Source organism: Callionymus lyra, chromosome 7, assembly GCF_982586985.1.
Source record: "Callionymus lyra chromosome 7, fCalLyr1.hap1.1, whole genome shotgun sequence".
NCBI lineage: Eukaryota > Metazoa > Chordata > Actinopteri > Syngnathiformes > Callionymidae > Callionymus > Callionymus lyra.
The window spans coordinates 26,478,218-26,495,962 of record NC_141824.1 but is presented as its reverse complement, the minus strand read 5'-3'; the positions used below and the strand labels follow the sequence as shown (position 1 = coordinate 26,495,962).

At 37.7% G+C, this 17,745-nt stretch overlaps 1 protein-coding gene across 1 annotated transcript in view; it reads left to right on the top strand.

Moving 5' to 3' along the window:
• Positions 1-17,745, top strand: part of nbeab (neurobeachin b) — a 259,858-nt gene that overhangs the window by 157,175 nt on the left and 84,938 nt on the right. The window contains exon 37 of the mRNA XM_087795938.1: positions 11,392-11,516. Coding sequence (XP_087652064.1) covers positions 11,392-11,516 — 125 coding nt within the window. The remainder of the gene's footprint in view (positions 1-11,391; positions 11,517-17,745) is intronic.

Genomic DNA, 17,745 nt, shown 5'->3' with positions numbered 1-17,745 from the left:
CTATTATACATCAGTGTGTGTGTGTGTGTGTGTGTATGTGTGTGTTGAGTGAAGGGGAGAAGGAGAAAAGGATATTTAGTTTTACTGTTTGTTTGCACACTATTGCCTTGAAATTGCTTTTCATGCTCAAGTTCTGCCCAGAGACACGAGACGGATAATCATCCTTTGCCTCAGACCCGGGCGACCGCAGGGCCCCGATTTCAAATAAAAGCAAAACATAATAAGTCAACACAGTTCTCGTGTTGTCTGCCTTTTATTGTAGAATGCATTTCCCCGAGCTCTGTTTCCGCCTTTGTTTTTTTTTTCATCTTGAAAACCAGACTTTCTGCAGGATATTAACCAGCGAAAAAAAAAAACATTCGTAATTTACATTTTTAGCAGGTGGAAAACAATGTTTTGTTTCTAGTCTTTCACCAGAACACACTTCATGATATTAGGTCTCCTTACAACCATCCATTTACTCCAATTTTTACGCACTTTCTCCAGAAAACACATCCGTTTTTTTTGGTGATGTGAGATGTTTCTTGTTCAACAGAAAAAAATAATCTTCCTAGAATGTTCTGGGTCTGTCCTAATAAAACATTTCCATAATAGCTTAGTAGGAAGTCGTAAGATGTCCAAGCCACGTCAATGGAAGAGCTGAGGCTCTTCTTTGAGTCTCTCACAGATGACCAAGTGTCTTTTCTTCTATCTGAATAAGAAGGGTCAGGGTTAGTTTTTGTGGTCGCTTTCAAGGAGAGCTTTCCTGAGTCTAGTCCTTTAGCTCAGCTCTTTCTTCATCATGACAGAATGATACAAAGTATCTAAAAACTCTCAAACACACCATAGAAAAAATACTTTATTCTAATACCCGTAAGTTCACCTTCCCATAACTTATATTATTATAATAATAACTGTGTTCGATTGTGTGCATTGCTCTTATCGTATTCTATGTTTTTGTTCGCAGTTATGAATTACATTTTTTTTATCTTGGACTTGTTCGATTTAATTCGTTTTTTTTGGCTCTCGATCCAAAAATGTGTTATTTTTAGTCGAACACAATTGAATTTGGATATACTAGCAGATTGAATTCACTGAAATTCAGTAGCTTGTTGTTTCTGCATCATTCATGGAAGCGTTTTTGTTTCCTTTGACATATCATTCAACACCGAATTAAAAACAAACAAATGTGCAAAACCATTTTCAACAAACATTTCTCAGTTAGCGCTAGTGGTAGACCATCGTTTGGATCGATGTTATTTTGCGGAACCACATCTTGAACACAGAATGCGCTGTTCATGGAGCCTTTATTATCATGTTGCACTTAATGTGTCATCACAAGAATGTCTTTATCTTTAATATAATCTCAAATTCTCACCAGTTTTTAAAGACCTACAGAGAACTTGTGAAGGAAGCAGCTCCTTAAATTTGAGTCTAGATTGTGATAATCCTAGAATACTACCAGAGTTGTTTTGAGTGTTTTCATACTGCTCATGGACAAAGTCTGCATTGTTCCATTGTTAGATGTGGCAACAATCAATGGGTTGGATCCTTCTCTGCGCCGCCTTCTCAGATCGTCAAACACACACCTAATGTCGGAGACTCACAATCTTCTTCAGATGAACTGAGTCGTGATCCTGTGAGCGACCGAGCGACGAGTGGACGGCAGCAGCTCCGACATACTTGAAAGAAAAGCTGCAGTGCAGGGATCTGAGCGAGGAATAAGCAGATCAGAGCCTCTAGCGAGTGTCGTGTTAGATCCCCCTATATGCTTGCTCGATGATGAATGTCCCCCTGTATGGACCCAACATAGGAAAATCAATACTCCTCAAATTGAAACAGTATAGGGTAGTATTGATCTGCCGCGCTAAATCAAAACGAGGAGCCTTTGATACATCTCTCCCAGACAGCCCCCCGCCCAGTAATGACACACTATCAATTTTAGCTTCACACTGATAAATCAACTTGAAAATTGGATGTCAGAGTTTTTTTTTTCCCCTCTCAGAGTGGGGGAGAGTGATTTTCCCCGCAACCCCCCTCAGGTCCTGTCTGCCGTTGACCTCTGAACCGCCTGAGGATTATAAAGTTGAAGCTCGTCTGAAGTGAAAGTAGATGTCAAGGCAAAGGCTGTGATGGAATCGTTGAGGAATATTGACGATGCGGACGAACACATTAAATTGACATTGTAGTGTGGATCACTGCAGAGGGAGTGACACAACTGCACAGACCATATACATAATACACACATATATATATATATATATATACATACATACATACATACATATATCTACCATACATATATTTAATTTATTTTAAAACATATTTTTAACTATGTATTAATGTATTGTATCTTTTCTTTAGAAATTATTCTTTACACTTTTATGCAAACAATTATGGTTTTATATAGATTTATTTATTTTCTTAGATACATTTTGAATATTTAAAATCGCAACTTTTTTTTTAGTTTTTTAGCTGGTATGGTAGGACTGGAAACAGTGAAGGAGACTGCCCAGGTAGAGCTGAGCTAGAAGGCTATTTCTGAGCTATGGTACCGTTGCTAACATTACTCTGAGTAGAGTCTATAAATCAAAAGGAGTTAGTTTAGTTAGATATAAGTTGGTTATTTAATTATTTCTGACATATTATATATAACTAATTAAAGTGCATCGTTTTAGGCCTTACTGTTAGCAATTAAGTAAGTAATAGTTATTTGTAAAGCACCTTTCTAGACCAGGGTCACAAAGCGGTTTAACAATCAAAAACAATACACAGTTAAAATATATACTTTAAAAGATCAAGACACAAAAACAAACACAGGAGTCCCAGAAAATCAACGAAAAGCCTGCACAAATAAGAATATCTTAAGATGTTTCTTGAAGGATTTCTCTCCTCTGGTACGGAAGTGTGTGCAAGTGAAAGTAAGAACCAGAATTTTAAAATTGATCCTGACAAAATCTGGCAGCCAGAAGAGTTTTAAGGATCGCAGAAATGTAAGTTCTTCTACTAGAGCCGGTCAGAATTCTTGCTGCAGAGTTTTGTATTAACTGCAGGCGAGACAGATCGTGTTGTGACATCATTTTCCTAAGTTTATAGATTTTTCTTGAAGGAAACAGTTTCTGGTCTAGTTATTGGTCCTTTTTGTATTACCCATATAAATATATTTGCATATTTTTATATATTTATAATACTAAGGCTCTTTTTCTTCCCTTCTCTCTTGAAGCCCCTGATTGTTTGGTTAAAATGTAGTTGCGCCCCTCTGCTTTATCTATAAATATTACTCGCAGGACGTCTTAAAAAAAAGTTTTACTATGACTATGTCTATGTTGAAGTAAAATGTTATCCAAAAACAAATGGATTAAGAAGATCTCCCCGCCTCCCTCATCCTGTCCATACCCCCATCCCGGCTGACAGCTGACCGAGCAGTCCCAGCAGACACTAACCTCACCTGACTGCTCTATTGATTGTCAACATTTCTTCTGTATAATTACTTTTTGGTAGAAGTGAAGAGAAAGGGGGGAACGGTGGCAGCTATTGATCCGGTGCATGGCGGTGAATCTGCCGTTTCCCTTCGCTAACAGCGAGCTTCATTTCTCACACGTGACGAATGGCAACAATCCCGGGATAATAACTCCAGGATTGGAATTTAATTCTTCAACTTTAGTTCGCCCTCACGGGGTTATCAGTTCTAATGACTCTCTGATGCTGCAGAAGGTTCATAGTGTTGACCTCTGAGGGCCAGAAATAAGAGGTCAAGGTCTCAAGGAGATAATAACTGGTTCAACTGATCCTTGTGAGTTGTTATGCGAGCAGAGACCAGGACAGCGTCCTCCTAGGATTCTTACTCGTTTAAACATTTTTCAAATCAGGAACCACTTAACCTTTGGATTTTTAATGGTTTAGAATATCACGTTGTCCAGTTATTTTTGTTAATTGTTAGGGTGTTGAAACCTGTCTTTGTCTTGCGGTAAAAACAAAAACATGCATTTTGACTTTTAATTAACCTTTAATTTGTTTTGTGAGTATTCTGTGTTCCCTATTACCTATTACTTTTCTTTTGCTTTAGTATTTTGAGCATTATTTTAATGTATTGAATCTTAATTTGAAAGCCTTAATAAATCCTTTTAAATACTGTGTAATAATATTTAACATTATCTATTTACTATTATCCTTGTTTTTCTGTCTTTATTCAATCATTTATTTAAAAACATTTTTATTTAGATTAGATTAGATTAAATAGACTTTATTAATCCCTCTGGAGATATCCTTCGGACAATTGGGTTTTCAGTTCACAGCAGACGATAGTTTCATAGAAACAAGAACAAGAACAAAATACAAATAAAAGAACAAAGTTTAAGGGATGACAAAGTGCAAATATAAAGAACATAGATCAAAAGAAAATAACCCAAAGAATAGGATGGAAAGATTACTAGAATTTACTTAAATATATGATCATTCTGTGCCTTATGTACAGTATATATTTATATTTGTCAATATTTTGAAGCAATATACAGGTAATCTTTTTTTTGTTCATTGTAAAGATAGTGGCTTTACTACCAACGATCTCCTTCTCTTTACCTTCTTTCAGTTTTCTTATTTTGTTTTTTTTTCTATAATAAATATAATATGTTATTAAAAATAATGTACATTTTGTTGTATCGGGCAGAATCAGCTTTTGTTTGTTGATGACTTAAGAAGATTGTTGACTGTGTGACAATGAATTTAAGGGGTTTATTAAATAATGTAATCCATTGTTTAAGGCACCAGGACCATTGTTATAACAAACCTAATAAGTTCTTTGTTGTTTTGCTGCTGTGAAAGATTGCATTCGTTCCTTCTCGCTCCCTCGTTCTTGACCCTCCTTGAGCCTCCGGTCGCTGTTAACCTTGTACGCTGCGATAATTATCTCTGGAAAGACGCCCGTTCACACAATCATTAATTTCACCCCGCGCTGAAATTGAGCCGGGCATCGCCTGACTGTGCCCCATTTGCGATGAAAGATGTGGATCCACAGAGCCGGTGATCCGAGGAAGTTCACCCTCTGTACAGTGACGCTCCTCATTCCTCATCTGATTGCCTGCGTCGCTCTTCATTAGACCAGATGACCCGGAATCGCTTCCATCGCACGTCGTGTTGTTCTCAGTCTTCTTCGTCCAGTACACATTCCTGGCCTCCGTCTATTCGCCGTCCTGCAATCGTACAGAAAAAAACAGCCAGATCCAATTACAGGCAGCCTTTGGAAGTGGGCCTGGCATCTCAACGTCTGCGTGTCGTGATGATAAGAGTGAAGGACTCTGAAGATGAAAGTTGCGTGTACCATTTCCAGACATCGGCGATAATCGGATCACGATGTGGCTCGGCGGAGTCATTGATTTTCTTGAGAGTCAACACCAGGTCCGACCTGACGTCTACTTCTGTAGGAAACATGTCGTTCCTTCCTTTACTCAGGTTGTTCTGAAGCGGCGAGCTGTTTATCACCATATGGCTCCCACATATGTCTCCCTTTGAAAACCTTCCCTTCGCTCTCTCACGAGAATGTGGAGCGACAGTCCAGGAAAAGAATGTGGCTGTCAACAGATAGCATTTCCTCAATTTGTTCTCAATCGAAATTCCTCTAAAGGTTTATAGATTGAGTTTTTCTCTTTAGTTTTTTGTGAAAAAAAATGGTTCAAGTCAAACTTTTCTTCTGAAAGAAACGTGTGTTCTGGACTGGACTGTGATGGAAACCAGTGGCGGGCTGTTGACTACAATTGAGACTGATCACTGGCGATTATTGTAATTACCCCCTGCTCGTGTTGACAATTGCTTCTTTTTAAGGAGGTCTGGTGTATCAACGTGTCTCTGTGCCTCTAGATCAGGGGTCTGCAAGTCCACCGACAGTGGGGCCACATTATGTACTAGCGCTGCTGTGAGGGGCTCGTGATGAGATTTTTCTTTCTTTCTTTATTATTTTTTTTTTTTTCACATTTCGAACTGTATTATTCATTATTTTTTTAAATAGAAAAATGCTTTTACTACCTCGCTTTTTGCTTGTTATTGTTTGAGCTTTAGTTTTTTAATTATTCAAACCTCATTTGAGAACTGCATTAACCATAGTATTATGTATTATAAATGCTTCTACATCGCTTTATTTTATTTATCTTAGCCATTTATCTATTATTTGATATTTTAGCATAACATTATTTTTATTTATTATATATATATTGATGTATTATGAGAAAAAGAATATGCAGTTATAAATATTATATATAAATAATGTTTTTCTGATTGTACAGTTTAATGATTGTTGATTTTGTGTCATTTAATATTTGCGAAAAAATAAAACAATTGTATAATGCATTTGAATATTTAGTGACAAATGAAATGAATATATTGGCTATTTAAACTAGTTTTAAAGTAAAATATAGAAAATAAATCGGTAAATTTGAGTAAGAACAAGTACTTCATACTAAGCTACATACACATACAGTAAATTAATAATTTAAAATAAATACAAATGAACGTAAACTAATATCTAAACAGCTATGTTTGAATTATTTGTAAAACGGGTAAATTATGTCATAAATGCTGTCTAAGAAAATAATAAATCCAACTGATGGCTTTGACTGTTTTTAGCTGGACAATTTCTAATGTGTAATAGTTTCACATTGAGTTTTATGTTTATTCTGCTCACAGATAAACACTGATCTTGACGTAGTTTATTCGGCACACAAATGAAAAATATAAAAACTTGTGACACTCAGAATGTCTTCATCAGAAAACTACAATCTTGACATACCGGGGAAATGTTACATTTTTGCAGCTCAGACTAAAAAACAAAGCGAGCGTTCTCATCTGATCGTAGCCTGCAGCACCTGCCAAAGGACTTTTCACAATTTAAACAACACTGAGACTCTCTGTGACTTAAGTTGTGGTTTGTGTGTATCCAAACACCACATCAACACCTCCGCTGTTCATCCCTCTGCACACAGTGTTTTGAAACATGAGCGTCAGCGGAATGATCCCAGAAGACTGTGGATGTCAGATCTTCAACCTCCACACACCTCAGATCCCTCATTGGAAGTACGATCCTGAAGAATTGTTTGAAGAGGCGGAGGAGAACAGTTCTCTTTCACATTCATCCTCCTGCACTTAGCGCGTCTGAAAGCTCCTATAAATAATGCTGCTCCTGTTTCCTGTAGGTTATCAGTGCAAGAAAATTAGCTTTTAAAATGCGCTTTGAAATCCATTTGGGTGATTGATTGGTGACAGGCCTAATAAATTTTGCCAGTTCGGAGGAGGCTGGCTTGTGGCCATTCTTTATAGCTGTCATCAAGCCAGACACATTTGATGTGGAGAACGGGTCTCAAGCCAACACTGCTTAATAAAGAATGCTATTTCGACGGGCAATTTGTTGAGACGCAGACAATGCATGCTAGCAGCGCACACCTTTTACATCCGGTGCGACACGTCGAATTCCCTTTTACACTTGGTTAAATTGCTTTTGGATATTCACAGGCATTAAGATGAGAGATTAACTGGCTCTGTGATTAAACAAGGATGGCTAAGAGCTGTACTAATATGTTGTTAACATTTAAATGATGCTACGTAACCTAAAAGCGTTTACTATTTGAATACTGCTAAATAATAGCCGACAGTACTTCCTTGAGTGTGCAGAGCATTAATAATGTCTTCATATGTTCATAAAAAGTATATTTTGAACAGTATTATACCTTTTGACTTATTTTCCTCTAAACCTGGTCAACACACTGAGCTAACCTATTTCAGACCATGGGGAGTTTTTGCTTTGTGGTTTTTAAACACATTTGTGGAGAATGGGTCTCAGGCTATTACTTCTATGTTATTTCTTTATTTTATTTTAATAAACAACTAAATACTTGAGATATATAAAATACTACAAGCTACAACCATGTCGGGATTAGCTATTATACAATAATCCATAACATTTTAGCCACTGTGTAAAACAAATTGAATATAATTTTAGAATTAATGAAATTGGTTTTGTGTATTTGTGGTCCAGAGCTCAACCTTCCTGTTCCACAACTCCAGTCTAGATAAGATAAAAGCAGGGAGTAGGAAAAACAAATGAACTTGTTGAAATTATTTCATTTTTCTTGATATGGTTTCGGTCAGTCAAGAGCATTTACTAGATATTTTGTGAAACTGAGTAGAATCATGCTATAGATATAGCTGTTGTGTACTGGATATACATCTAACGAATATGTAGCCGATGCTACATAGCTGACTAAATATTGTAGTTTTAGTCAAGTAGAAAAAGTTTAACTAAATATTTTGCTGCATAGCTAAATTATAGCTGGATTTATTTCACTTATATATGCTAAAATTAGGTATTTATGTGCGATGACGTATCTTAGACGTATGGGTCATGACAGGAAGATATTGTATAAGTGCGGTGAGATTAGCTAAAACTTCGTCTTAATTTTAAGCACCTTAGATAAAACGAAATGTCGCCGTTTTAAACATCACTAAGTCCAATGGATCAACATTTGTTCTGCAGACCTGAAAAAGCCACTCTGACCACCCAGAGAGGGGAAGTTACTTCACTCTGGCATCTTGGCACGGGACAAACCCAGGGCTGACCACATAGTCTAGTGTATCACAGGTACAACACAAACACCGGAATACCACAATCGGATGAAAACCATCTGCACGACACACGAAACATCGGAGTGTTTGCGCCGACTCATTAAACAAGTGGAGTTCCGTTGAGCGCTCCATCCAAGACAAATGAAGTTTTATTGGTTTGAACTAAAGCTTTAAATGAGCGACCCCTCGGCGAATAAAATGTATTAAAGGCAGTTAATGCTGTTAAAAGGAAATCTTCAAAGTGGAGGATTTATCCCCTGCTGTCATCTGCTGCCTGTTTGCTGCCCGAATTAGGAGACTTAATCTTCGGCGGTAATCGCCCAGTTGCCTACAGTGGATTTACATTTTTCACGCCGCGTAATCTCACATTTACAATATCATTTACGTGGGCTTCTTCTTTCCATCCACTGACATCTCCCTTCTCCCCCACTTAAGCTTCAAGGGAGACTGACAGGGGACAAGCTCAAAGCCCGTTTTTTTTTTCTCGCTTTGTATACGTTTGTGCATAACGTGCACTCACACACACACACACACACACTCATGTTTGATTGATACAGCGCTGAAACTGAGCCCTTGTTGCTGTCAAAGCTCGGCTAAATCTCCTGAGCGTCCTGATTTTTGACATTTGTAGATATTATATTGGTGGAGCTGGGAGGTTGTATTTTGTCAGGTGATCCGGTGTAACACTTTAAGCTGTTTAGGCTGGTTCAATTCTGCGGCAGCTACAGTGATACGGAAGGCTGCTCGCCCAGCCGTGACGGCGACATACACACAAAGGAAAACTGTTTTCTCTCTGCTAGCACAACAGATTCTTCTGGGGTTTCATTTTCAAGGATGTCATTTTGCATCATGATTAATGTTAACAATGTGCATATTCTTGGGTTTATTGGGTTTTGTTCAGTTTCACTCTCAACTGCATATTTAGTATAAAATAGCAAAAGACTTCTACAGCAATTCCCAAAAGAAGATAAAACAAGAAGAAACAAGTGTGAGCGGAACAGCTTTTCTTGGTTAGCATTGAAACACATTTTAAAATAATAATAATGGTTCAAAAACGACTTCCAGAACAAAGTGTTGCCATTAGCCCGACATAAGCAGTTGAAAGAAAAGCTAAAAAATATATCTTGAACACCCCTTACAAAGTTTTGCAGCAAAGCTGTAATAAGCTAAGGTAGTTATTTACCTAGTACACTTAATAGTGCTGTGAGGAAACATTTTTAAACTCTTCTATATCCTTTACAGAACACAAACTGATTCACTCACATGTTTCAAATGTTTCCTCTCTAAGATGCAGTAAGTCCCTCATCATGATGATGTTTTAAAGTTATTACTTATAAAGTTCTCCCCCATCTGAAATCTCAGCGAACGAGAGGTTACAAGAGCGGAGTCCATTTTAATGTAATAATGGGCTTCACTCCTCCTCCAGCCAGCTGTAATCATACCCCGCTTCGTTTATACAATGAGTCCGCTGGAGGTGGAGACTTCCGGGGTTGATGATACGCAGTGACAAACATCGATGTTAGATCAATCACAGCAAAGTGGGCGTGGTTATGGTAAACAAGATTGCATTTTAGGAAAAACAAGTTGTTTTCAGTGGGCGGGGCTTATGATAATTTTCTAATGTAAATATTTAAATGAAAAAAGGGTTTTGTACAAACAGACACCTACTGATGATACAATAGAGGTCCAAGATCTATTTAAGAGGAACTCAGATCAACACATAAGTTGCCCTGAAAGGACTTAAAACACATATTCTGAAATAGTTTAGCAATCACTGTAATCTAGCTACCATGAAAACATTCATTGTATGGGTTGCAGTCTAGAAAGCTATCAAGTTATATCATAATAATATTAGAAAATATATTCTTATGTTATAATAAGAATGTATTATTAATAAATTAATATATATGAATAATCTGGACAATTCTGATTATTATAATTAACCTCAAGTTAAAAGCATTGATATATATATATAGGTCACCTCCTGATGGTAAATAAGTCACATGGTTATTTTCTTCATTCCTAAAATATGGCTCATTATCATATTAGAGTAATGAGTTGAATTGGTCATTTCATTGAACACAGATTTAAATCTAAAGAGAAAAGGTGATTGTTCTTGAAAAGCATTTCAAACAGCTGTTAAAATAAAGCGACACCTTCTTGCAAAATCGCACGTCCTCGACGTAGCTAGCTCGGTTCCAGCAACACTTACGGACCTAACGCCAGCACCGGCGTTTAATGTCTCACATTAACTGTGAGCAGTAAAATTACCCAGGGTCCCCTCTAATGTTGGAATAATCATTTACAAAGATGGTTACCACATGCTGGATCTGTTTTCTTCTCTCTCTCCCCCCACTTTTACGGCCCTAATTCACCGTTATTAATAATGAATAAAAATGCAATTTTCTGTCAGCTTGCTGCGGGGCTCTGGGAATCATTGCGATGAATATTTCAGCACATTATTTTAATCACGGCTTCACATGTGAAGGGGTGGGGGGGCTGTTTTATAGGCTCATGCTTCAACCTGCCCCCAGACCCTGATCATTAAACCCCATGCTGTCTGCGTCGAGGTTCCTACCTTTGATTTACAGGTCTTGTTAAAAACACTGTTGCCATTTATACTTGTAATTCGATGCTGAATTTGTTAATGGGGGGCTTGTGATTTATGAGCTCAGTAGCGGCGGCTGCTCCCCGCTGTTCATGGTTCTAGAAGTGCCCTGAATATGTGTCACTCGTCTCAAATCTGCTGCTGGAATGTCCTGTGAAGCGAGAGATTGTCTAACCTGCCCTCGCTCTGGTCTCCAGGCATCAGCAGGACTTCTGGCGTCTGGACTACTGGGAGGACGATCTTCGACGGAGGCGGAGATTCGTCAGGAATCCATTCGGCTCCACCCATCTAGACGTCATGTGCAAATCGTTGCAAGACTACGGTGAGTTTTTTTGGCATTAAAACCCAATCTGGCCTCAGAAAGTCATTTAATCTGGACGTCTGGATTTATTGAGATGTAGTGGTTTAAGATAGGGAAAATAGTTTGTCAACGTCATAATCATAGAGAGACTTCGATGAAGAGTAAAACTGATGTTGAAGGAAAGCTGTTGAGCAGAGAATTGATTAGTGTTTGGTAAAGGAGGACAAACACATAGATGTACAATCCTAGATGGTGAAAAGACAATAAGACTATAGATAAAATAGATAAATAGACAGACAGACGAATGGACGGACGGAAGGACGAACAGATGGATGGATGGATGGATGGATGGATGGATGGATGGATGGACGGACGGACGGACGGACGGACGGACGGAAGGACGAACAGATGGATGGATGGATGGATGGATGGATGGATGGATGGATGGATAGTTGTCCACCAGCAATAACACATCCATCCATACAAAACATCCATAAATACATGTAAAAACAATGAAATAAAAACATAAATACAATCAAATAAATATGCAAATACAATAAATACATACAAAACATAGAAATACATAAATAAATAATTGAAAAAATTGACAACAAAAAGTAAGAAGTGCATTGAAGCATGAGAGATCTGTTATGGCACCTTATGGCAGAAGGAACAAAGAATAAAACATTCTGCAGTGCATGGAGAGGAGCCTGTTAATGCGGTTACTCATCTGAGCCGCAATAGAGTCATGAGGGTGTCGAGGGTTACTCCAGATGCCCTGCATAAGATCCTTCATCCTTTTCTCCAGCACTGCTCCAACAGAGTCCACATTTTTGCCCATCACAGACACACATTTCCTCGTCATGTCTCCCAAAGTCATGCCTCGCCCCAACACACAACCCCAAAGAACACGTCACTAGCTACCACATACTGATAGACAAGGTGCAACATTTGACTACTCACATCAAAACACCTCCTCAGGAAGAATAATCTGGTCTGTCCTCATTGACCACATCTATAACTATCATTTGTTATTCACCAACGTTTTTATCCAACACTGTCTCTTATGTGTGTCCATACTTTCTGTCCAACCTAACTTTGTCTTCAAAATGCCTCCACATCTCCTTCTAGAATTAATTTCTGGACTTATCCTTTATAGTCACTCCTTTGCATCTAGTGATCTCTACATCCACCCACCCTTACTTCACTTAAACCAGGGGTGGGCTAATACAATTCTCAAGGGGCCTATATATTGGCACTGTTGTGAGAGGCCGTCCAAAATACTTGACAAGGAAAAAAGAGCCTTCATAACACAGAAAAAAATTGAAATTAAAAAAAAAAATTCGAATGTTGTTAGTAATTACATTTTTACAGTTGTGTTATTATACAGTGACACAAAAATGTTATTTTAACATATCAATATAATATCACAGAATTCCACAATATGTATATATGTGTATATATATATATATATATATATATTTTTTTTTTTAAGGGACAGGAAATATTGTCCAAAGGACTTAAAAACAATAACAACAACAAATCTGGTTATGTGAAGAGGTCAAAAAGCAATTCATTTTATAATATAATTCAGAGCAATTCCCTGATTGATGTTCCTGTTTTAACTTGTTATTGGTTGGCAACCATTTTTCACAACACAGTGGCTTAATGGTGCTAAATAAATGGACCAAAAAATAGTTTTTACTAATTTTCACTAAATAACAGGGACTTGATGTGGAAAATCACAGGTGAACGTTAAAATATGGTTGTTTTGTGTGAAAAACTTCCAGTACCAAAATGCCGTCATTACCTTACAGAAATAGAATGAAGTAAGTTCAAAGTGATAAATGAGGATTGTCGTCGTGGGGAAATAAAAGTGGGCGTGGAATCACTTGTTAATGTGCCTCTCCAGCCAAGTAAAAAACATCATCACCAGACATTAACATAAATCCGACTCTCCATCAAGAAGTCCACATCATTCCAGCTCTCTTAAATTAAAGGTTTCATATTTGCTGCTGCCGCAAATTGAACATGACAATTCACTTTTATTACCCTTTCTATTTCCATCATAACACAGGCCCGGGAACAAATTAGACCACTGGCTTTATTGTTTTCTTTTCTTTGCCTTTAAACTGATCCCACTAACCTTGTACCGTTTCCCACCACCTTGTGTCAATTCCCTGATATGTCATGCAACACCGACTTTTAAAGGAACGCTGCCCAGTGCTATTAAATTCCCCCTTTGTCCGCATGCAAATCAAAACCAGACCTTGTGTTTTAAAGGGCCGGTGGAGTCATTTTTGGGGGGATTTCAAATTGTTCACTGATGTGGACATGTTGGGAAGGTGACCTACTGATGCCAGAAAATGACAAGATGTCTGTTTACAGCTTTGTGTATAACCACTGATTTGCTTTAGAAGAAATGGTGTTGGAGGCGTTTTATTAGTTTCTGTAGGGATTGGCTGATGAAGAGAAATCCCGCCCGCTTTATGTTGCAGTATGGGAATTCTCTTTTACCCAAGCCTTCATGGAATACATCTGCGCACTCACACCAAAGACAACATTTTCGTGTTTAATTTGTCTGTTGGTCGAGGACTTTTGTGACCAAATCTTTTTAAAGATTGTTTGCTCAGAATGTGATGTATGTAATGTAAAGTTGTTTTGTGTAAAAGTTGTTTTTTTTTTTTTAACTTCAGTGTATATTGATCACAAATATACAAATTATATAAAACTTTTTGGAAATAATACAGCTAAATAGATTTATAGATATACAGTATATATATATTTATATATATACCTGTATATAAAATAATAAAACTAATAGTCAAAACTCAGAATTCCCTATACATGAGAGGACACAAAATGGGAAAATATAAATTAAGTAAAAAATGAATTGTAATTGAAATACAACATTTCGATACCAAAATTACAAGTAATGTCTCTCGGTGTGACAAGTAAAAAGATAGGAGGACTTTATTTTAAACAGAAAGCTATGCTAGATCTAAAATATTAGTTGTAGAGTCAAAAATAAGAAAGAATACATAGATTTTAAAGGAATGTGACAGAAAAAACAACATTTTAATGAAAGAGTTAATCTAATCTAAAGTCAAGACTATTATTAAAATGTAGGTATTTAATAATTGAATATGCAAGTAAAGTTCTAATGATGATTAGTAATTTACAGCAGACGCAATTTGTAATGTATGGTTGAAGCAGCAATAAGATAATTATCATTTGTACACATGTTTAAGTACACACACAACTGCACATGTGTAGCTTTTTACCCAAACGTTATTATCTATTGTATATACACTTAACACATACTACATATAGGACTTACACATATACACAGACTTAAAGCACCACTTTGTATACACACCTATATTTACACTCACCTTTACACCAGAAGAACCTACAGTGTGACTTTACATTTCTACACACGCCATAACCTACACAACCTCTACACACAGCCACACTTAAATTAATTGATTGTGACAATTACATTTGTGTTTTTCAGTCTTGTGTTGAGTTGAAAGTTCATACTTAAGTCAGTTATCTCACGCCAAACCTTGCTCAATGGCATGTCCCGGCGTGGAGCTAGAGAAGCACGTTTGGATGAGTTCACACTGTCATCTGGCTCCTTTTACTCTCCACCACTGTGGCTTTGAGACGATCATCAGCGAGAAAACAACGACACATGGCAGCTGCTGCCGCGGCTGCAGGTGGTCCACATTATTGCTTGTGCCATAATTACACCGTCTGCTCCGAGAGGGGCTTCTTTATTAACCGTACAATCATATTGGGGGGGGGGGGGTTGTTTAAATATGACGACTTTTTACTGACACTTGAGATCAGCTACAGAGCTCTGATTGGCTATTTACAAGTTTGTTTTGGTATATTTATCAGCATGTTTGTTGATGTTTATCTTTATTAATGGAGATGCTTTCTGATTGGCTGATGAAGAACAAAGCCCGCCCACTTATGCCAGAGTTTGTCAATTGTTCTGTTTTTGTCGATCTTTGATATTGATCACTTGTTCTAACCAATATCGAACATGCATACACACACCTACACACAGCTACTGACCTTCACAGACACACACTCACTCTACATCCTTCAGGCACTCTTCCTTACACAGAGTCGCACATTGACGCACAATCCTAGAGTTGAGACACACAAAACAAACACCTAAACTAAGACGTATCCTGAAACATAAATCACACAAACTGACGTCTGTACAGAGCAACATAGACACCCTTAAATCACAAATGTCAACATTTCTACACACAAACTGAAGGAAAATTGTTCCACACACAGCAACACATTCATGCCCTTATAATTATATAATAATATAATAATAATAATACAAATAAAAAGCAGCCAAATAACTACACACACCTGTTACAAACACATATACTTCAACATTTGTGCCAATTATCTGTTTTGAATACACTAACAGACACCTACACAAACACAAACACACATAGATGTAAACACACAATTACACAAAACAAAAACAAATACACAATTAAGGTAAGGTAAGGTAAGGTAAAACTTTATTGTATAATAAAGTATAAAATATATAATTATATAGTACATACTGTATACAAACACACACTCTTTCTCACACAAGCACATACAAACACATACAGATACACATACACACATAGATAAACACACACATATATATGCTATCATTTTCTCTCATGCAAACACACACTTACAAACACTCATGAATATATACACATTAACACGCACACATTGCAGCATCTTAGCAGACCCACACACAGACAAACTCTCACAGACACTCATTTTAACATCTTAAAGTACACACTTTGACCAACATTTGTACACAAACAGGGTTGTTTCCAAGGTGCCAACACAAAAATGTTGTGCACACCGACTCCGGCATGCACGCCAACACCTAGAGCTACACACACGTGACACCCACACACGCTTCAGCGGCCACACACATGCTCTCACACCCAGACTCACACACACAAGGATGGCTGCTGGGCACAACACTCACACCTTCAAAGCACAAATCCTTTTGTCTTCACTCTTGGATGGAGGAGCTTTGACAGGTGGAGTTCTTCATCCAACACAACGACAGCGACTATTTATAAACAAATTCTCACCTTTAATTACTCTGGTTTTAAAATAGCTCAGCGTCAGCAGGTTACAGAGGCTGAGAGGTAAACATCCAACTCCTGTGGCGCTCAGCCTTTTTCCAGAATCTGACAGCGACTTTGCTGAACGTTTTTTTTATTAGCTTGCTGTTGCAGACGCACCGGGGACACAACTCAAAGCAGCTTGTTTGACTTTGCCCTCGAGAGTCATTATTGAAGCGTTTCAAATCCTAAGATATGGAAGAAACAGTAGGTCGCGGAAATTGAATGCTCTGTTTTTTCGGCTCTGACAGCAGGATATGACAACACACACTCGCTCAGGAGTGTTTGAAGAGGGCAGACGCACACGGTCGGGCTCACAGTAGACGTCAGTCTCGTCGGCTCACGTGGGGACGGAAACCGTTTGTTCACTCGGAGAATGTGATTTTGACGGTTCTGCAAAGTTGTTTGTGTTTCATGAAACAGAAATAATTACAACAAAAATATTCTCCACGTTGCACCGATTGAACTCGCACAAACCAGTGGGTAGTCTGAGTTCTTGTATCACAAACAGATTCACTACACAGCTGTATCATGTTCATTTAGACGCCACAAATGAGCTCTGAAAATCCTGACACTGTATCATGACACATTAACAGCTGTTTCATGAAGCCTTATTATCTTGTGACTGCGAAACAAAAGGCCAGTAATAAGAGTGATGGCCCTACTTCCTGTTTGGTAGTTATAGCTTGATGATGCCTCATTAAATTAGTAAATTATAGTCAAAGATTATAAAGCGGAGAGTGCCATCTAGTGGAAAAAGTAGGACCTCATCAGCTGTTTAATGAAACCTTATGATAGCGTTACTAGGAACTATGAAAGTGAAAGCAAGTGTAAAGAGTCAAGGACCTATTTCTCTTTGGTAATGATGGGTTGATGGGGCCTCATTAAACAACAGCTGATGAGGTATCATGATACAGTGTCATACATTTGTAAAACCACTAGATGGCACTCTCAGTTTGAAAATTATGCCAGGTTTGTATATCGGAATCAACAATTATAAAGCAGAGTGCCATCTAGTGGCCTTTCATATGAACATGTGTATCATGATGTTTTCTTAAAGGGCACCTAATGTGCTGAGT